Raw genomic sequence first — 17744 nt, 5'->3', positions numbered from 1 at the left:
AAAAGGCAGATTATTATTTAAATGGAGAGAGACTCCAAAAAAGTGCAGCACAGAGGGATCTGAGCGTTCTTGTGCATGAAACACAGAGTTGGCATGCAGGTGCAGCAAGTAATTAAGAAGGCAATTGGAATTTTGGCCTGTATTGCTAGGGGGTTGGAGTTTAAAAATAGGGAAGTCTGCGTACAACTGTACAGGGTGTTGGTGAGGCCGCACCTGGGGTACTGTGTACAGTTTTGGTCCCTGAAGGAATTTTTTTTCAGGATAGTGAATTTCTGGAATTCTCTATCTCAGAGTTGTGGAGGCTAGATCACTGAAAGTATCTAAAGAGGAGACAGATAGATTTTTTAAATATCAGAGAGTTGAGGGCTATGAGGAACTGGCATGAAAGAAGAGTTGAGGTCGGAGACAGATCAGCCATGATCTTATTGAATGGCGGGGCAGGCTTGAGGGGCCGATAGGCTTACTCCTGCTCCTATTTCTTATGTTCTTATAATGCTCCTATGAAGCACCTCAAGATCAATATTCCCTCTAGGTTGCACAGCAGTCCAGGACTTACCGCACAGGGGACAAAAAGGCTTCACACAAGGTGGTTGCATTAAGATGTGTGCATGTGCGGTAATCTTAAAGGTGCAGTGCAAGGAACAGGTCACAGTGAAGGGAAATTAATGGGAACATTGCTTGCGATGTTTTATTGCATTAAAAGATGCTATAGAAATATAAGTTGTTGTTGGTGTTGACATTGATATCAGAATACTTTGAAATTAAAGATGAAGAGTTACATGATGAGTTAGGAGTACTGAACATTGTCAAATTCCCTGGGCCAGATGGCCTACATCCTAGTCCCAATGCTTAGGCATTTATATTTTTGTTATCCGAGTGTGATATGCAGTGGAACCCATACCAATGTCTCCAAACAAGGCTTCTGAAAAATCCATGCAGTACTTCCGGTTTGTCCACTTCAAAAAGGAAATGAGTTTAAAAGGTACCGAGAAGGGTAACAAGAATGATATCAACTGTAAAGGAGCAATTTATAAGCTGAGGTACGATTATAGCAAGTTTAACTTTTAGAAAAAAAACTTGATTATGGGGACACGGAAGTTTTATTTAAATTTTAAATAGCAAGTACGATTAATCATGATTAATACTTTAAAATCAGTAAAGCCAGTAGTAGATGGTGATGTAAATTTCAGTCATATTAGGTAAAGATGGCAATTTAAATAAAGGATCTTTTACTCCTGGTCTTCATCAAAATTCTCTAGTTCTGTTAACAGCAAAAAGAAAGCATTATGCTTATTAAAACAAAACTAAATCAGTGCAGCTTCCATCATCTGTGCATAAGTATGTTCTCTATCATATCTCACTAAAATCTGTTGACAGCGAAGCCAGAGCTGCACTAATCAAGTAATACATTTGCATTTATAACTGATTAGTATTATACACAGTAGCTAATTGAATTTCTTGTTAACCACCCAAACTTCCATTTCACATAGCAAAAGTGCTCCTCGCAGAAGGAAACAATTGGGACACTGAACCAAAGGAGATGATCAAAAGCTTGAGGTGAATTTTAAGTAGGTTGAGAGGGGCTGGGGGCAGTGGTGTCTAGGTATTGGAAGGCATTGCTGTCAATGGTGAGTCTAAGGGAAGGGTGGATGCACAAAGGGGTTGAGAGTCAAAGAATTTGGGAAGGGCATTTGGTGCACTGAAAGTGATCACTGAGATAAGGAAGGACAAAGTCCTAAAGAAATTTAAAGACAAGGATGAGAATTTGCAATTTAAAGCAGTGGGAACCACTAACCAATGGAGGTCAGTGAGAACAGAGATAGTGGGCAAGTTGGACATGGTGTAGGACACGATACAGGCACCAGAGTTTTTAAAAATATATATATTAGATGAAGCTTGCAGAGGATGGAGATGGAAAACTTTTCAAAGTTGAGAAGGTGAGTATGGAACAACAGCAAACTAACCAAAAATACAAAGTCCCACATGTACCAGGCTTGTGTTCTCAGCATACTCCTTTAGAGTGGCGCGGCATGGACAACTTATGCAAGCTGAGAAAAGCTGCTGAACAGCTTCCGCTGCCTCAGATGAATACTGGGCATCCCCTGGCAGGTCAGAGTGCCGAAGAGTTTGCCCTCTTGAGTCAGTGACGACTCCGTTGGCTGGGTCACATGTGCTGAATGGCTGACGGCCACATTCCCAAAGTTGTGCCCTATGGTGAGCTTGCTATCAGCACGAGACCAACAGGTCACCCATAAGGCCACATGTAAGTGAGACCTCAACTTGACTGAGATCAGAGTCAATACATTAAGTGCCTGGAGACGGGCAGTCAGGAAGGTTGTGGAAAAAGCTGAGGACAAAAGAAATGACCAGATGGTGGAAAAGAGAGCCTGGCAGAAGGAAAAAACATCAGTCAACGTTACACCACGCTATTCATCTCTGCCAATTGTGGGATTGCTACTCACAGCTACAACAGACGATGTTCATTCCAGAAATAACATACACCCCAGGTTCAGTCTGTCATCTCCCGAGATGCCTACTACAACTACCACTATAAAGTTTGGAGATAAAAGACCAGCAAGCAGAGTATCAGAATAAATTCGTGTGGAGGCGGTAAAAGCATGGCTGAGGGTTGTAGTAATGTATGGGTGGAGGTAGATAATGTTATGGATGTGGAAGTAGATGGTCTATGTGATGGATGAGATTTGATAGGACTCAGGAGGGAGCTCGCAGTCTTGTGCCGACACCACCCTATCTATGTCAACTTTATTCCACCACTGGACCTCTGACTTTTAACTCTGGACTCTAAAGCGGGATTTGAACCCAGTATTTCTGGTTCAGAGGCAGGGCTGCTACCTACTGCCACAACTGAGAGTGGGCCGGGTGCTGTGAGAGCTTTTCAGGCCACCAGAGAGAACATCGAGGAACAGTACAATTCCAACATCAGGAAAACAGTCCCAGCCTCAAGCAACCTGGGACTTGGGCAAACCAGCCGAATTATAGGACGATCTGGAGAATCTGGGATGGATGGTCGCCCTGTTTTTGACTGACCTGCTGAGTGTTTCCAGCATTTTCAATTTTTTTCAATCCCTTGGCAAAGGATCTGGAAGTTTGGGTTGGAGGGGGCAGGGAATAGAGGAGAAAGAGGGGGGGAGGTGTTGGCATAGTGGTATGGTCGCTGGGCTAGTAATCCAGAGACCCAGGGTAATGCTCTGGGGACAAAAACAAAAAATGCTGGATAAACTCAACAGGTCTGACATCATCTATGGAGAGAAAGACAGAGTTAATGTTTCGAGTCAGTATGACTCTTCTGGGGACTTGGGTTTGAATCCCACCACGACAGATGGTGAAATTTGAATTCAATAAAAATCTGGAATCTGGAAGACCATGAAACCATTGTCGATTGTTGTCCTTTAGGGAAGGAACGTCTGGCCTACATGTGACTTCAGACCCACAGCAATGTGGTTGACTCTTAAAAAAATGCCTCTGAACAAGGGCAATTAGGGATGGGCAGTAAATGCTGGCCTAGCCAATGATGCCCACATCCCGTGATCGAATATAAAAAAGAATGTGGCCAACATTCTCCCAGACCAGTGTTTCCTTCTCTGTAGTCAAGAGTATGTTCATGCTGCACAATATTGCCTCACTATTGTCCACCTTGAACAGGTTCTGCATAACAGGAAGAAAAGAAAGCTTAAATGCTTGTGCTGTAATACAAGAGGATTGCATGACGGGTACACGCAACCAGTTAGACCAGAAAAGCTGCATTCTTTCTAGTCCTGCTGGTTTGCTCTGTCTCAATGCAGCAACTAAAAGCAGGCACTGAGTTTCACATATCTTTGTGGTTCAAACCTACTGTATTATACATTCCACCCACATAATATTGTGAGTATTATGTGAAAATCATAATATAAATCTTGTGGGGGGAAATCGTGATTCACTTTGTCATGATATGTAATAAGAATTTGGCGTTTAAAACACATCTTTTAGTCTATTCACTGTGAATGTGATGCTCCTGCCAATGTAAAAGGTTCGAGAGTCTGCATGCCTCCTAATTTTTTCCAGTATTGCTTAACAGTTTCAATTACATCTTTGACCTATTATATCAATGATTCCTACTGATGGGATCAAAACATGAACAAACAGATTTAAGTATACATATATATATTAAAATGTTACTTTTATATATTTATTAAAGAGCAGAAGAGGAGTTTTATTTAAATGTCTTGGACAACATTTCGTTCCCCAAACATCATTATCAAAAAACCAGAATAACTTGTCATTTCTGAATTTCTTTTCTTAAGGTTTTTTGTTCCTGTTGGACATAGCTTTTTGAATGATTCTAAGATAGGTCTTATTGAAAACATTTAAAAGACCACGAGGCCTGGCTATACTGCTCTAATTACATAAATGGGGAGGTTTCATCTGCAGAGAGAATAAACTTAATATTTCAGGTACATTATAAGTGAAAGGAAGGTTTTAAGGGCTGGTCCAACCAGTATAGAAATGTGATGCTTGTCATGGTTATTGCACATACCATACAAGCCCAAAAATGAGGATGGGCAGAAAGACTGTATCACATGAAATGTATATTGTTTAGCTCAACCATGTCATTGTTGTATGCTGTTTCTGTATTCAACTAAACCATTTTACTACATTACAAACAGTGCTTCAAAAGTCTGTTATGTACTTTGGGGCATCCTGAGTTATAAAAGGTGCTATATAAATATAATTTTGTTCTTTCTTTTGAAATAAACAGAGGCCTGCATTGATAACATTGTTTAATCAGTAGGCCATGTAAAACTTTTTATAAAAGAGATTTGAACAAAAATTTTACATGAATTTCTATTTTTATTTTCTGTTAGAACTGATGACTGTATTAGCCAAGAACTTGCAGTTATCTAGTACCTTTCTCATTCTCATGTCACCCAAAGTGCTTTATAATAACTGAAATACTTTTAAAGTGTAGATTGGTGTCTTTACAGGCAATTGAGCTCGCCAATTTGCACAGAGCAAGATCGTACAAATGACAAGTTAATCTGGTTTTTTGATAATGACGATTGGGGAATTAAATGTTGTCCAAGACATTAAAAAAACGGATCTGCTCCTTCTTTAATAAAAACTATGGGAAGTTTTATACTGGCTTGGAACAAGCTGCTGGAGCCTCTGTCTAACATCCAAAAGGTGGAAACTTCAATAACACAGCATTCCCACAGTACTTTGCTGAACTGTCAGCCTAGGGCATATAATCCAAAAACACAATCTGCCTCAGAGTAAAGAGTTGTACCACTGAACCAAGATGACACTTGCCTCACAGCCAAGGCAAAATAACCATTCTCAACTCTTTGGAGAATCGTTATAAGCAGAAATTTTAACTGTTATCTGTTAGGAATTGTTTAGGATCAGTATTGTAGCTTGCCTGTCTCTATGCTAAAAATGCAATGTGCAAAAATTAAATAAACCGCTGGATCTACAATAACCAAAATACTATAATGTTGTATATAATTTGAGGATTCTTAATTGTATTATACTGAATAGGAGGTAGATATTATTCTCCAGAAACAGTAATGTTAAATATAGTCACCAATATAATTTATGTATTGCTCTACAAACTTTGCATATGATATAGCTGAAAATAATTGCCAAATTTATTTTCCGAGTACAATTTCAGTGTGTGGGATTTACAGTTTTATTCACTTTCCAAGAAGCAAAGGCAGAAAAACAAACATAATGGCTGAGATTTTACTGGTTTCTGGGTGGTGGGCTCTGGGAGCTGCATCAGGAGAGCTCCACAATGCAGTCCCGCCTCCAGACCTCTTTCCCTGTGTCAAGAATGGCAGCATTCAGCCGCTGCTGACCGGCAGCCAATTTACATACTTAATGGTCAACTGATGGCCATTCTCCGGGTCCAATGGTATTTTGCTGACGGTGGAGCAGTTCCCTGTGCATGGGGAGGCCGTCAGCTGCATGGAGGGGGTCTCCAAATGGCTTCCCATGGGAGGGGAAACCATTGGCCATGGCCCAAGGAAAACCCCCCCCAGTGGCAAAAGCCACCCTCGCAGCCCCAACACTGACACTAGAAGGGTTACCCTTCTGATTGCTGGAGCCTCTTGGCCTGCAGCAATGGAACAGGTTTTTTATCTCCCCTGCAAGGGTGTGTCAAAAGCTTCCTCTCATTCTCCTTGCAGCCTCAGCAGCGGCCACCTCTCTCAGTGGCACTGTTGTGGTGTAGAGCTGTCGGCCCTCTAATTAGTCCAGCAGTGTGGAGAGCCAGCTCATCTTCCTTAATTGGACAGTGGGCCTGGCGGCGACCCCTTAATTGTCTTCCGCCATGGTCACACTTGCCACCCGCATGGGCTCAAGACTGCAGATGGTCGGACATCAGGACACAACCTCTGGCCATTGCACATACCATACAAGCCCAAAAATGAGGATGGGCAGAAAGACTGTATCACATGAAACATATCTAATGAAGGGTCATCGTCCTGAAATGTTAACTCTGTTTCTGTCTCCACACATATTGCCTGACCTGCTGGGTATTTCCAGCATTTTATAATTTTATTTCAGTTTGCCAGGATCTGCAGTATTTTTGCTTATATGCAAACATTTAATATTTATTATATTAAATCTGATTTTGCCACTTACCTCGATTTGTACAGAGGTAGTGACAGCTGTAGCAATTTAAAATCCCTCCTGAATCTTCTGGCTCAAAGTAATTCATCTCTTCGGTTATTACGTATTCTGGTGGTGTAGTTTCAGCATTGCTATTAAAAAAGTGGAATAAATGTTTTGCCACATAGTACCTGGAGAAATACACTCATACAGATAAATTATGCTGAGATACAGTTCCATAAGCTAAGACTGTAAGGCTTGACCATATTTAGATTTTGACATGAATTGCTTTAAAACGTCTAGAATTTAGTTTTGTCCTTAAGAGATTAACATTTTTCCATTTAATTAAAAGAGTGTCAAATTTAATACTTTCGGCCTCACTCTTGTATAACGGCCCACCATTCGGTTCCAACAATCTGCCAAACACAAGCTCAGAACAACTCCTTCCCAGTCTGATATTTTTGTTTCCCAACCACATCATTTGTGGGAAAATACTAATTTAACACTGGCTCTTACATGGACTTGTGCTGACTTAAATTAAATTCAGACCGATCTAATTCAGTGGTCTTTGGACTTTTAGTGATCAAAAAACATTTTCCCCCTTTTATCAACCTGAACTGCATTTGAATCTCAAGTTTTATTCCCATTTTCCCACACATTTTTAAGGAATGCAGAGATGAATCCACCAGAGACAAAACCATCTGTCTGAGCCAGATGGATCAGAAAGGACCAAGGTTTGATTCAGGGATTGTACTGAATGTACTGAGTGGCAGTGGAAGATGAGCTACTTTTGGTCACAGCAATGCTGAATACTGAACAGCTACTCCTACTGAGAATATTTGTGTGCGTGTATGCCAAGTAAAAACAGAATCAACTCCACTTGTGAGTTCTACCTTATGAAATATACTTTGCTGAACATTAATAAAACATAATTTTCATTACTTATTATTTTCTGTCCTGAATTTATATTCCCATCTTACTTGTTACGCCTGTAGGAAATTCTCTCATTATGTGATAAAGAAATTTCTTTTTCATTTCTGTAAGTCTGCTGATTACTGTTCGTTGAATTTTCATCAGTGTGAGAATGATGTTTTCTTTCTCGGTTGTAGTGATGGTCTCGATTCTCCCTTTTATAGTATTCCCTCTCTTTCCTATCTCGGTCCTCTCTTGTATGATGCCCATTACTATGGCCACCTCTAGCATGAGATCTTTTCTCTTCTGATCGTTCCTTCCTCCTGTCTCTGTCTCGATCCCAGTTTTGTTTAGAGTAATCTCTTTCTCTGTGGTTCCTGCTGTCACCATCCTGATCCCTGCGAGGATAGGTACGTTCATTGTGGCGATGGTGATCATGATGGCGCTCCTTGTTGGGGTGATCTCTCTCACCTCTTGTTAAATTTTTCTCAGCCCTGTTTTCTGGGTAGCTTGTTGGTTGGGGCATCTTCTTTTAAAAACACCAAATATTCTGCAATTTGTCTTAAAAATTAAGGTATGAGCATACCATTTCTAGTAAGGGCATTTACCACGCCAATGTTGAGGAAGTTGTGATCAGAGAGCAACTGATAGTTCTTGAAGATTTCTACAGAGTCCCAGAAATTAAAATAATGGCAACAAGAATCACACTGGAAGTCAGCTTCATGCAAAATACCTGAAAGAACATTTGAAAGAAAGTAAAACTCAAAACCTGGTTAGATCCTGAAAGCTAGTTACTAATTCTATAACAATTAACAAGTCCATAAAGAAGTTTTAGGTTCTGAACAGTTTAACCAACTTATTCCAGTCTCTACCGTTTACATGCTTGCCCCAGAATATCCTCAATGTGCATTACTTTCAACAGTTAACCCAATACTGAACCCAACACTGTAGTTGAAAGATTAATATGAAGCTCCAACTGTAGATTTGTTTCTAAGCCAGTAGTGGGTTAGAAACAAATCTGATATCAGATCTTCTGGCATCCAGTTAGCTCTCAATGACTATTTTATCAATAGTCGATCACTATATCAGCCTTGCCAAAGTTTTCAATTGAAATGTCCTTGCCAACATAAAATTATAAACATACCAAATTCTCTGTTTGTTAAGTGCCCTAACAACTGTGTAGCCTGGAGAGAACACTACCACAGAAAAGCAGGAGCAATGTTTCACCTAATTATCTGGTGGCTACAAACACAAAGATGGAGAAGCTGCATTGGTCGAGTAGTGATCTGTTTCAGATATACTGACCTATAAATCGTTGCTGTGTAGTTTTACTTAATGGTTCAATATGTAGACGACATGCACACCCATTCATTATTGGAAGTGTGTTGCCCATCTAACTGGTAAAGTCTTCTGTGTAGGGAGCTAGACAAATAGGGAGCTTAATGTCTCTTTGTGGACCCTGGAAAATTTGTTTCTGATTGATAGCAGCAAGTGCTTAAAACAAATCCAAAACAGCAGTCCTTAAGGGGACTACTGGAGGCTGCCAGTGGCAAGTTTAATATTTTTTGTGTACCATTTTATGGCAAGTGTACGTAGCTGCACAAAAACACCTGCTCTGCCCAGTTCCACATTAAATTCGCAGGCCACTGCTGTCAACTATTCAACCCTGTGATTGCTCATGAGACTTGTTAACTCCTGTTGGTCGTATTCCTGGAAGTTTCATCAATGATATTCTGCCTCCAACTTCCCCACCCAGTTAAACAGCTGTTTTTTTAAATTCACTGGATGTGGGCATCGCTGGCTAGGCCAGCATTTATTGCCAATCCCTCATTGCTGAGGGCATTTAAGAGTCAACCACATTTCTGTGGGTCTCAAGTCACATATAGGCCAGACCAGGTAAGGACAACAGATTTCCTTAGGATAGGACATGAGTGAACCAGATGGGTTTTTACAACAATGAACAACGGTTTCATGGTCATCATTAGACTTTTAATTCCAGAATTTTACTGAATTCAAATTCCACCATCTGCTGTGGCGGGATTCAAACCCGGGTCCCCAGAGCGTTATCCTGGGTCTCTGGATTACTACTTTAGTGACAATACCACTATGGCATCACCTCCCCCTTTTCCAATCTACAATATTTTAGTGACTAATAAATGTTCAAAGAAATTGAAAAAAAACTTTTTTAAATGTCCATATGATTTTTCTCCTGCATCGCTCATAGCCATGTCCAGGAGGTTAATCATCAACTCCTGGACATTTCAGGGCAATCCAAGAGGGTTGGCAAGCCTATTGCTCCTCCATGACTGGCGCCTGTAGTTTGTCAGTAATAATAAAATGGAGGCAACGGACCAATTTCCTGTCACCCTACCACTTGCCTCTTTCGTCTCCCAAATTGTGTGTGGTTCAATTGCTAGACCATAAAAGGACTTTTTAACATCTTTCATGGCCTCAGGACAATTGTCTGTACAGTGCTTTTATTAAGTACTTTTGAAGTGTCATCACTGCTGTAATGTAGGAAGCATAGCAGTAAATTTGCACACAGCAAGATACAATAGCAAAGTGCTAATGATAAGAATCTGTTCTTGAGATGTTGATTGAAGCATAAATATTGGCCAGGTCACCAGGCATTAGAAATTGTGCCAAGGGATCTTCTACATCCACTGAGAGGGCAGGCAGTGCCTCTGTTTAATATCATAGAATTATTATGGTGCAGGAGGAGGCCATTTGACCCATTATGTCTACACTGGCTCTCCAAAAGAGCAATTCACTTAGTGCCATTCCCCTGTCTTCTCCCCATAACCCTGCACATTCTTTCTCTTCAATAACAGTCTAATTCTCTTTCAAATGCCTCAATTGAACAGGCAATGCATTCCAGACCTTAACCACTCACTGTATGAAAAAGGTTTTTCTCATATCCCTTTTGCTTCTTTTGCAAATTACTTTAAATCTGTTCCTACTCATTCTTGATCCTTTCACAAGTAGGAACAGTTTCTCCCTATCTACACTGTCCAGGCCCCTAATGATTTTGAATACCTCTAACAAATCTCTTCTCAGACTTCTCTTCTCCAAGAAAAATAGTCCTAACTTCTCCAATCTATCTTCATAACTGAAGTCCCTCATTCCTGGAACTATTCTCATGGATCCTTTCTGCACTATCTCCAATGCCTTCGCATTCTTCCTTAAGTTCCAGCTGAGGCGGGACTAGTGTCTTATACAAATTCAACATAACCTCCTTGCTCTTGTACTCTATGCCCCTATTAATAAAGTCCAGGATACTGTTATGATTTATTAACCGCACTGTCAATCTGTCCTGCCACCTTCAATGACTTATGCCCATATACAAGGTCCCTCTGCTCCTGCACTCTGTTTAGAGTTGCATCCTTCATTTTACATTGTTTCTCCATGTTCTTCATACCAAAATGAATCATTTCTCCACACTGAATTTCATCTGCAACCTGTCCACCCATTCCACCAATTTGTCTATGTCCTTTTGAAGTTCTACACTATCCTCCTCAGAGTTCACAATGCTTGCAAATTTCATATCATCTACAAATTTCAAAATTGTGCCCCGTATACCAAGGTTTGGTCATTAATACATATCAGGAAAAGCAAGGGTCCCAACACTGACCCCGGGGAACTCCACTACAAACCTTCCTCCAGCCTGAAAAACATCCATTAACTACCAGTACTCTGTTTCCTGTCACTCAGCCAATTTTGTATCTATGTTGCTACTTTCCCATTTAATTCATGAGCAATAATTTTTCTTACAAGTCCGTTGTGTGGCACTGTATCAAATGCCTTTTAGAAGTTCATGTACACTGCATCAACATCAACACTCTCTGTTACCTCTTCAAAAAACTCCAGCCAAGTTAATTAAACATGATATTCCCTTAAGAAATCCATGCTGGCTTTCCTTAATTAACACGCATTTATCCACGTGACTACTAATTTTGTCCCTAATTATTGTTTCTAAAAGATTCCCCACTATCAAAGTAAAACTGACTGGCCTGTAGTTGCTGGGCTTATCTTCACACCCTTTATTGAACAAGGGTGTAGCACTTGCAATTCTCCAGTCCTCTGGCACCACTCAAGTCCAAGACTGAAAAATTATGGGGAATGCCTCTGTAATTTCCACTCTCTCTTCCCTCAGTATCCTTGGATGTGTCTCATCTGGTCCTGGTGCCTTATCAACTTTCAGTACAGAATATCCCATCTGAAAGATGGCACCTCCAATAATGTAGCACTCCCTCACCCTAAGTACTGCACAGGAGTGTGTCAGCTTAGATTTTTGTGCTCAAGTCTCTGGAATGGGACTTCCAACACACAATCTTCTGCCTCAGAAGTGAGAGTGCTAACAACTGAGCCAAGGGTGACACTCATTCGTAGTCTATATTATGCTCCAATCAACCTCCTTCAGCAACTAGTGTTTAAATCTGCACATAACATATGGACAATGTAACAGGCTGCTCAGAATACACTTCATGGTTACACAAGAGCATAAGAAATAGGGAGTAGACCATAGGGACCCTCCACCCTGCTCCATCATTCAATCTGATCATGGCTCATCTCAACTCCACTTTCCATCGCTCTCCATATCCCTTGATTCTTTGAGGGACCAAAGATCTGTCTATCTCAGCCTTAAACAATGAAGCATCCATTAACGCTTTGGGGTAGAGAATTGCAAAGATTCGTTATCCCTCACATATTGTACAGACTGAAGGTTTGTGCTATCTATTCTCCCCCAGATTAAGGTGTTAAAAATCTGCGCATTTCCAATATTAAAATGAGAATGACAATAAAATACTTTTTGAGGTGGCGAGGGTGTTAAATGTGTTTATTTTAGTTAATGCCAAAAATATGAATTGTAACGTTAACGAATCTTAAAGGCTGATCTTTATCATTGGTGTTTTATTCTTAAAACAAACTATCAACAAGCAGGAAGAAGTGATTTTCTATCTATATCGTATTAAGAAAACTGTTAAAAAGTCACGTCTTTCCTTAGTTCGGGACATTTGTCTCTCAGGTTGCTGATCTAATCACCTACCCAAGTAGAAAGCTCTGACCAGGGGAATTTTTCGGAGGGGAGACGAGACGGTTTAAATCTTCTCCTGCGAGCACTGATGGTTTTCAGTGAAATGTTGACCGCACCACAATTGTTGGAAATCTGACACCTAAGCACCCGACCGAAACTCGATACTGAGCAAAAACTTCCCCCGAACCACAGCAAGCCTCCTTCACAGTGGCCCTCCGGGGAAACAAATGCGTTTCTCGGCTCTCTCAGATACGAGAAACTTTGCAACTTAAGCCAGTCGGTGGAACGAACAATAAAGCGGCTCCTAGAATCACCACAATGTCAGCGTTCAGTCCCTGTGGAACACAGCCGAGGGGGAAAGTTTACACAGATCCCACTTCATAAATAAATCCCGCGTTTAACGAAAGCTGTAGTTAGTTGTACCTGCAAATACCACTCTCAGATTAAACGCCTTTACCTTCCTGCCTTTCTGCACTCGCGCCTGGTCATCTCCTCCCGACTTTTGTTGACTTAACCTCGCCCGAAGGAAACTGTGAAACTTTAATTCCCTATTACTTTTCGGTAGCGTTTACATTCTCATTTTGTTGGTTGATGCCTGTGGGAGATTTACTCAACTGGTAAATACATTTTGTTTCGCATGAATCAACAGAATTAATAGGATACTGCAGTGACCAGCCAAAGGGGTAGCATATAAATCAGTAATGACCAGACTGTATGGTGCCCTGGTCAGAGCGTACCTTAAATGCAGCGCCCAGTTCCTGTCGTCAGGAAACAAGTGAGAAAGCAATGTTCTCCAGGCGGTGCAGGGAAGAACTACAACATTCCCTCCTCTCCAAAATATCCGAGGCCTGTATTATAACCTCAACTTGGAAAGGAGGTGGCCCTTGGTGATCTTATAGAGAATACTTTCAATTTGTTCATGGATGTAGGTATGGCTGGCGAGTTATTGTCCATCCTTAATTGCCCTTGAAAGGGCCACTTTTTTGAATTCATTGTTAAGAGGAGTTTTTGATCCAGCGACAGTGATGGAATGGTGATTATAGTTCCAAGTCAGGAAGGTGTGTGACTTGGAGGGGAACTTGCAGGTGAAGGTGTTCCCACACGCCAGTTGCCCCATGTCCTTCTAGACAATAGAGGTTAGAGGTTTGGAAGGGGCTGTGGAGTTGTTGGTGAGTTGTTGCAGTACGCACTGTTGCCACAATGTGCTGGTGGTGAAGAGAGTGAATGTTAAGGTGGTGGATGGGGTGCTGATCAAGCAAGCTATTTTGTCTGGATGATGTTGAGTTCCGTGAGTGTTGTTGGGCTGCACTGATTCAGCAAGTGGAGAGTATTCCAACTCCTAACTTGTGTCTTCTAGATGATGGACAGACTTGGAGAAATCAGGAGGTGAATTGTTCACCATAGAATTCCCAGACTCATACCTGCTCTTGTAGCCACAGTATTCATATGGCTAGGCCAGGTAAGATTCTGGTCAAAGGTGACCCCAGGATATTTACAGTGGGGATTCAGTGATGATATTATCAACTGTCAAGGGGACACGATTAGGTTCTCTCTTTTTGAAATGGTCATTGCCTGGCATTTGTGTGGCACACATGTCACTTGCCACTTATCAACCAAAGCCTGAATGTTGTCCAGGTCTTGCTGCATTTGGGCATAGACTGTTTCATTATCTGAGGAGTCACAAATGGAACTGAACATTGTACAATCATCAGCGAACATCCCCACATTTGTTCTAATGATGGAGGGAAGGTCATTGATGAAGCAATTGAAGATGCTTGGGCCTTAAACACTACCCTGAGGAACTCCTGTAATGATGTACTGGGGCTAACATGATTGGCTTCTTACAGCCATAACCATCTTCCTTTGTGCTGACTCAAGCCAGTGCAGAGTTTTCCCACTGATTCCCATTGGCTTCAGGGCTGCTTATGCCACACTTGGTCAAATGCTGTCTTGATGTCAAGAGCAACCAGTCTCACTTCACCTCTGGAATTCAGCCCTGTTATCCATGTTTGGATCTAGGCTGTGAAAAAGATGGAGCCAAGTGGTCCTGGCAAAACCCAAACTGAGCATCAGTGAAAAATTTATTGCTGAGTAATTGCTGCTTGATAGCATTATTGGTGGATGATGCCTTCCATCACCTTGCTGATGACTGAGTGTTGAATGATGGGTTGGTAATTGCCCAGATAGGATTTGTCCTGCTTTTTGCAAATAGGATATACCTGGGCAATTTTCCTGGGTAGATGCCAGTGTTGTAACTGTACTGGAAAACTTGGCAAGAGATCCAACTAGTACTGGAGCACAAGTCTTCAACACTACAGACAGCATATTATCAGAGTGCATAGTCTTTGCTGTATCCAGTGCGTTAAACCCTTTCTTGATATCTTGTAGAGAGATTAAAATTGGCTGAAGGCTAGCATCTCTGATGTTATGGACCTCAGGAGGCGACCAAGATGGATAATCCACTCGACACTTCTTGCTGAAGATGGCTGCACACACTTCAATTTTGTCACTTGCACTGACATGCTGATCCCCCCTGCCCTGAGCAGCTACAGCTGGTTAATTAGATAACTGGCTTGAACTGGTTTTCAGAAGCTTGAATCAGGGAGTATGAAAAGGGGCCATCTTCAGTGCTACCTTGTCTACACTGGAGTGCAAACCCCCCTCACTGACCTGCAGGAAGAGCAGTCAGAGAGGTGGACCTGCAGGAGATACACAGAGCAGGGTGAGAATAAATACAGCCCAGGGAGCACGGCCTACATCACTCACCCTTGGGGAGAGCAGTCGGAGAGGCAGACCTGTCAGCCGCTCGGAACCGTCCCGCGCTGAGCTCAAAAGGAGAGTGAAACAAACCCCCAAATTCTGACATCACAGGAAAGAAACAGTTTGGTTGGTTGAAGAAGAAGATAACCGTCCGGTAAGTATCTGGTGAGTATCTAGTAAATGTTAAAGGTTTATTCTATTCCTAAGGTTTAGAATGAAGAAGGAACTGTACTATTTGGTAAGGTTTATTAAGTAGGATTCAAAAGTTTAAGCGATTTTAAAAGTTTAAGGTTAAGGCATAGCAGGACAGCTCAGCCCAAGCAGAATGCCCATCCTGTGGCATGTGGGGAGTCGTGGGCACTTCTCGTGACCCAAAAGCACCCATTTGCAGGAAGTGTCACCGGCTGCACAAGCTTGAGTCCCGCGTTTCCGAGCTTGAGCAGCGGCTGGAGTCATTGAGGTGCATCCGTGAGGCAGAGAACTACCTGGATAGCATGTTCAGAGTGGTGGTCACACTGCAAGCTAGGGGCAAGCAGTCCAAGAGAAACAGACAGGTGGTGCAGGAGTCCCCAGAGCTCACTAACTGGTTTTCCATTCTGGATATCGGTGAGGGCGATGGATCCTTGGAGGAGTGCAGCAAGAGTCAAGCCCATGGCACCATAGGTGGCCCAGCTGTAGAGGAGGGGAGGAAGAAGAGCGGAAGGGCAGTACTGATAGGGGATTCTTTAGTTAGGGGAACAGACAGGCGTTTCTGCGGCCGTCAACATGACTGCAGGATGGTTCTTTGCCTCCCTGGTGCTAGGGTCGAGGATGTCACAGAACAGCTACAGGACATTCTTGTGGGGAGGGCGAACAGCCAGAGGTCGTGGTCCACATTGGTAGTAACAACATAGGTAAGAAGGGGGATGTGGTCCTGCAATCGGAATTTAGGGAGCTAGGTAGAAAATTAGCAAGCAGGACCTCTAAAGTAGTAATCTCCGGATTACTCCCAGTGCCACGTACAAGTGAGTACAGAAATAGGAAGATAAGACAGATGAATGCGTGGCTGGGAAGATGGTGCAGGAAGGAGGGCTTTAGATTCCTGGGACACTGGGACTGGCTCTGGTGAAGATGGCACCTGTACAAGCTGAAACAAAAATTTAAAAATACCTGGAAAAACGCAGCAGGTCTGGCAGCATCTGCGGAGAGGAACACAGTTAACATTTCGAGTCTGTATGACTCTTCAATAGAACTAAGTAAAAATAGACAAGAGATGAAATAAGCTGTACAAGCTGGATGGGTTGCATCTGAACAGAGTCGGGACTGAGTTCCTCGAGGGTCGTTTTGCTAGTGCTGTTGGGGAGGGTTTAAACTAACTCAGCGGGGGTGTGGGAACCAGGAGAGAATATTAGAAAGTAATACCAGGATGCACAGAATGTTGCAAGAGGCAGAAAGCACCAAAATAGAGAATAGTAAGTTAATAGATGGAGTCAGAGTAAGGGAGCAAGTAATGAAGTCTAATTCAGGGTTAAGCTACATGTTTGTGAATGCACGGAGTGTGGTTAATAAAATTGGGGAGTTACAGGTACAGATTGCCTTGTGGGATTATGATGTTGTGGTGATAACAGACCTGGCTCAAGGAAGGGCAGATCTGGGTGCTAAATATTCCTGGTTACAAAGTGTTCAGAAAAGATAGGAAAGGGAAAAAAGGAGGAGGGGTGGCGTTTTTGGTTAAGGAGAGTATTGCAGGACTGGAGAAAGAGGATGTGTAGGAGAATTCAAGGACAGAATCGATTTGGCTAGAGCTAAGGAATAAGAAGGGCGCAATTACATTGCTTGGTGTAAAGTATAGACCACCGGCTAGTGGGAAGGATATAGAGGGACAAATCTGCAAAGAAATTACAGAGACATGTAAACATCATAGAGCAGTTATAATGGGGAACTTTAATTACCCGTATATAGACTGGGATAGTGGTAGTGTAAAGGGCAGTGAGGGACAAGCGTTCCTAGAATGAGTTCAGGAGAATTTCCCACAGCAGCATGTGTCCAGTCCAACAAGAAAAGAGGCACTGCTAGACCTGGTTCTTGGGAATGAGGTTGGCCAAGGAAATCAAGTGACAGTGGGGGAACATTTAGGGGACAGTGATCATTTTTTCATAAGGTTTAGGATTATGGTGGAAAAGGACATTGGTCAACCCAGAGTAAGAATAATCAACTGGCAGAGAGCAGACTTCAATGGGGCAAGAACGGAGCTGGGCCGGATAGACTGGAACCAAAGGTTGGCGGGAAAAACAGTAGCTGAACAATGGGCTATCTTCAAAGAGGAGATGGTTTGGGCACAGTCAATGTATGTTCCCTCAAAAGGGAAGGGTAGGACAAACAAGCCCAGAGTTCCCTGGATGACAAAGGGGATGGAGATTTTCTTAAAGAAGAAACAGTGTGTTTACGA

At 42.2% G+C, this 17744-nt stretch overlaps 1 protein-coding gene across 4 annotated transcripts in view; it reads right to left on the bottom strand.

The window, feature by feature from the left end:
* Positions 1–13353, bottom strand: part of LOC144682086 (MARVEL domain-containing protein 3-like) — a 32937-nt gene extending 19584 nt beyond the window's left edge. For 3 of the 4 annotated variants that reach the window (XM_078544410.1, XM_078544409.1, XM_078544406.1), the window contains exons 1-3: positions 13014–13328; positions 7590–8254; positions 6643–6761 (exon numbers count right to left, since the gene is read on the bottom strand). In XM_078544410.1, coding sequence (XP_078400536.1) covers positions 6643–6761; positions 7590–8047 — 577 coding nt within the window. In that variant the 5' untranslated portion in view covers positions 8048–8254; positions 13014–13328. Of the gene's footprint in view, positions 1–6642; positions 6762–7589; positions 8255–13013 lie in introns of all 4 variants that reach the window. The other variant, XM_078544407.1, reaches the window with a different exon arrangement.
* Between the last annotated feature and the right edge of the window lie 4391 nt (positions 13354–17744).

This window comes from Cetorhinus maximus, chromosome 6 (assembly GCF_964194155.1).
Source record: "Cetorhinus maximus chromosome 6, sCetMax3.hap1.1, whole genome shotgun sequence".
Classification (NCBI taxonomy): Eukaryota; Metazoa; Chordata; class Chondrichthyes; order Lamniformes; family Cetorhinidae; genus Cetorhinus; species Cetorhinus maximus.
Note: the sequence above shows the minus strand (reverse complement) of the source record. Positions and strands in the feature narration are given on the sequence as shown.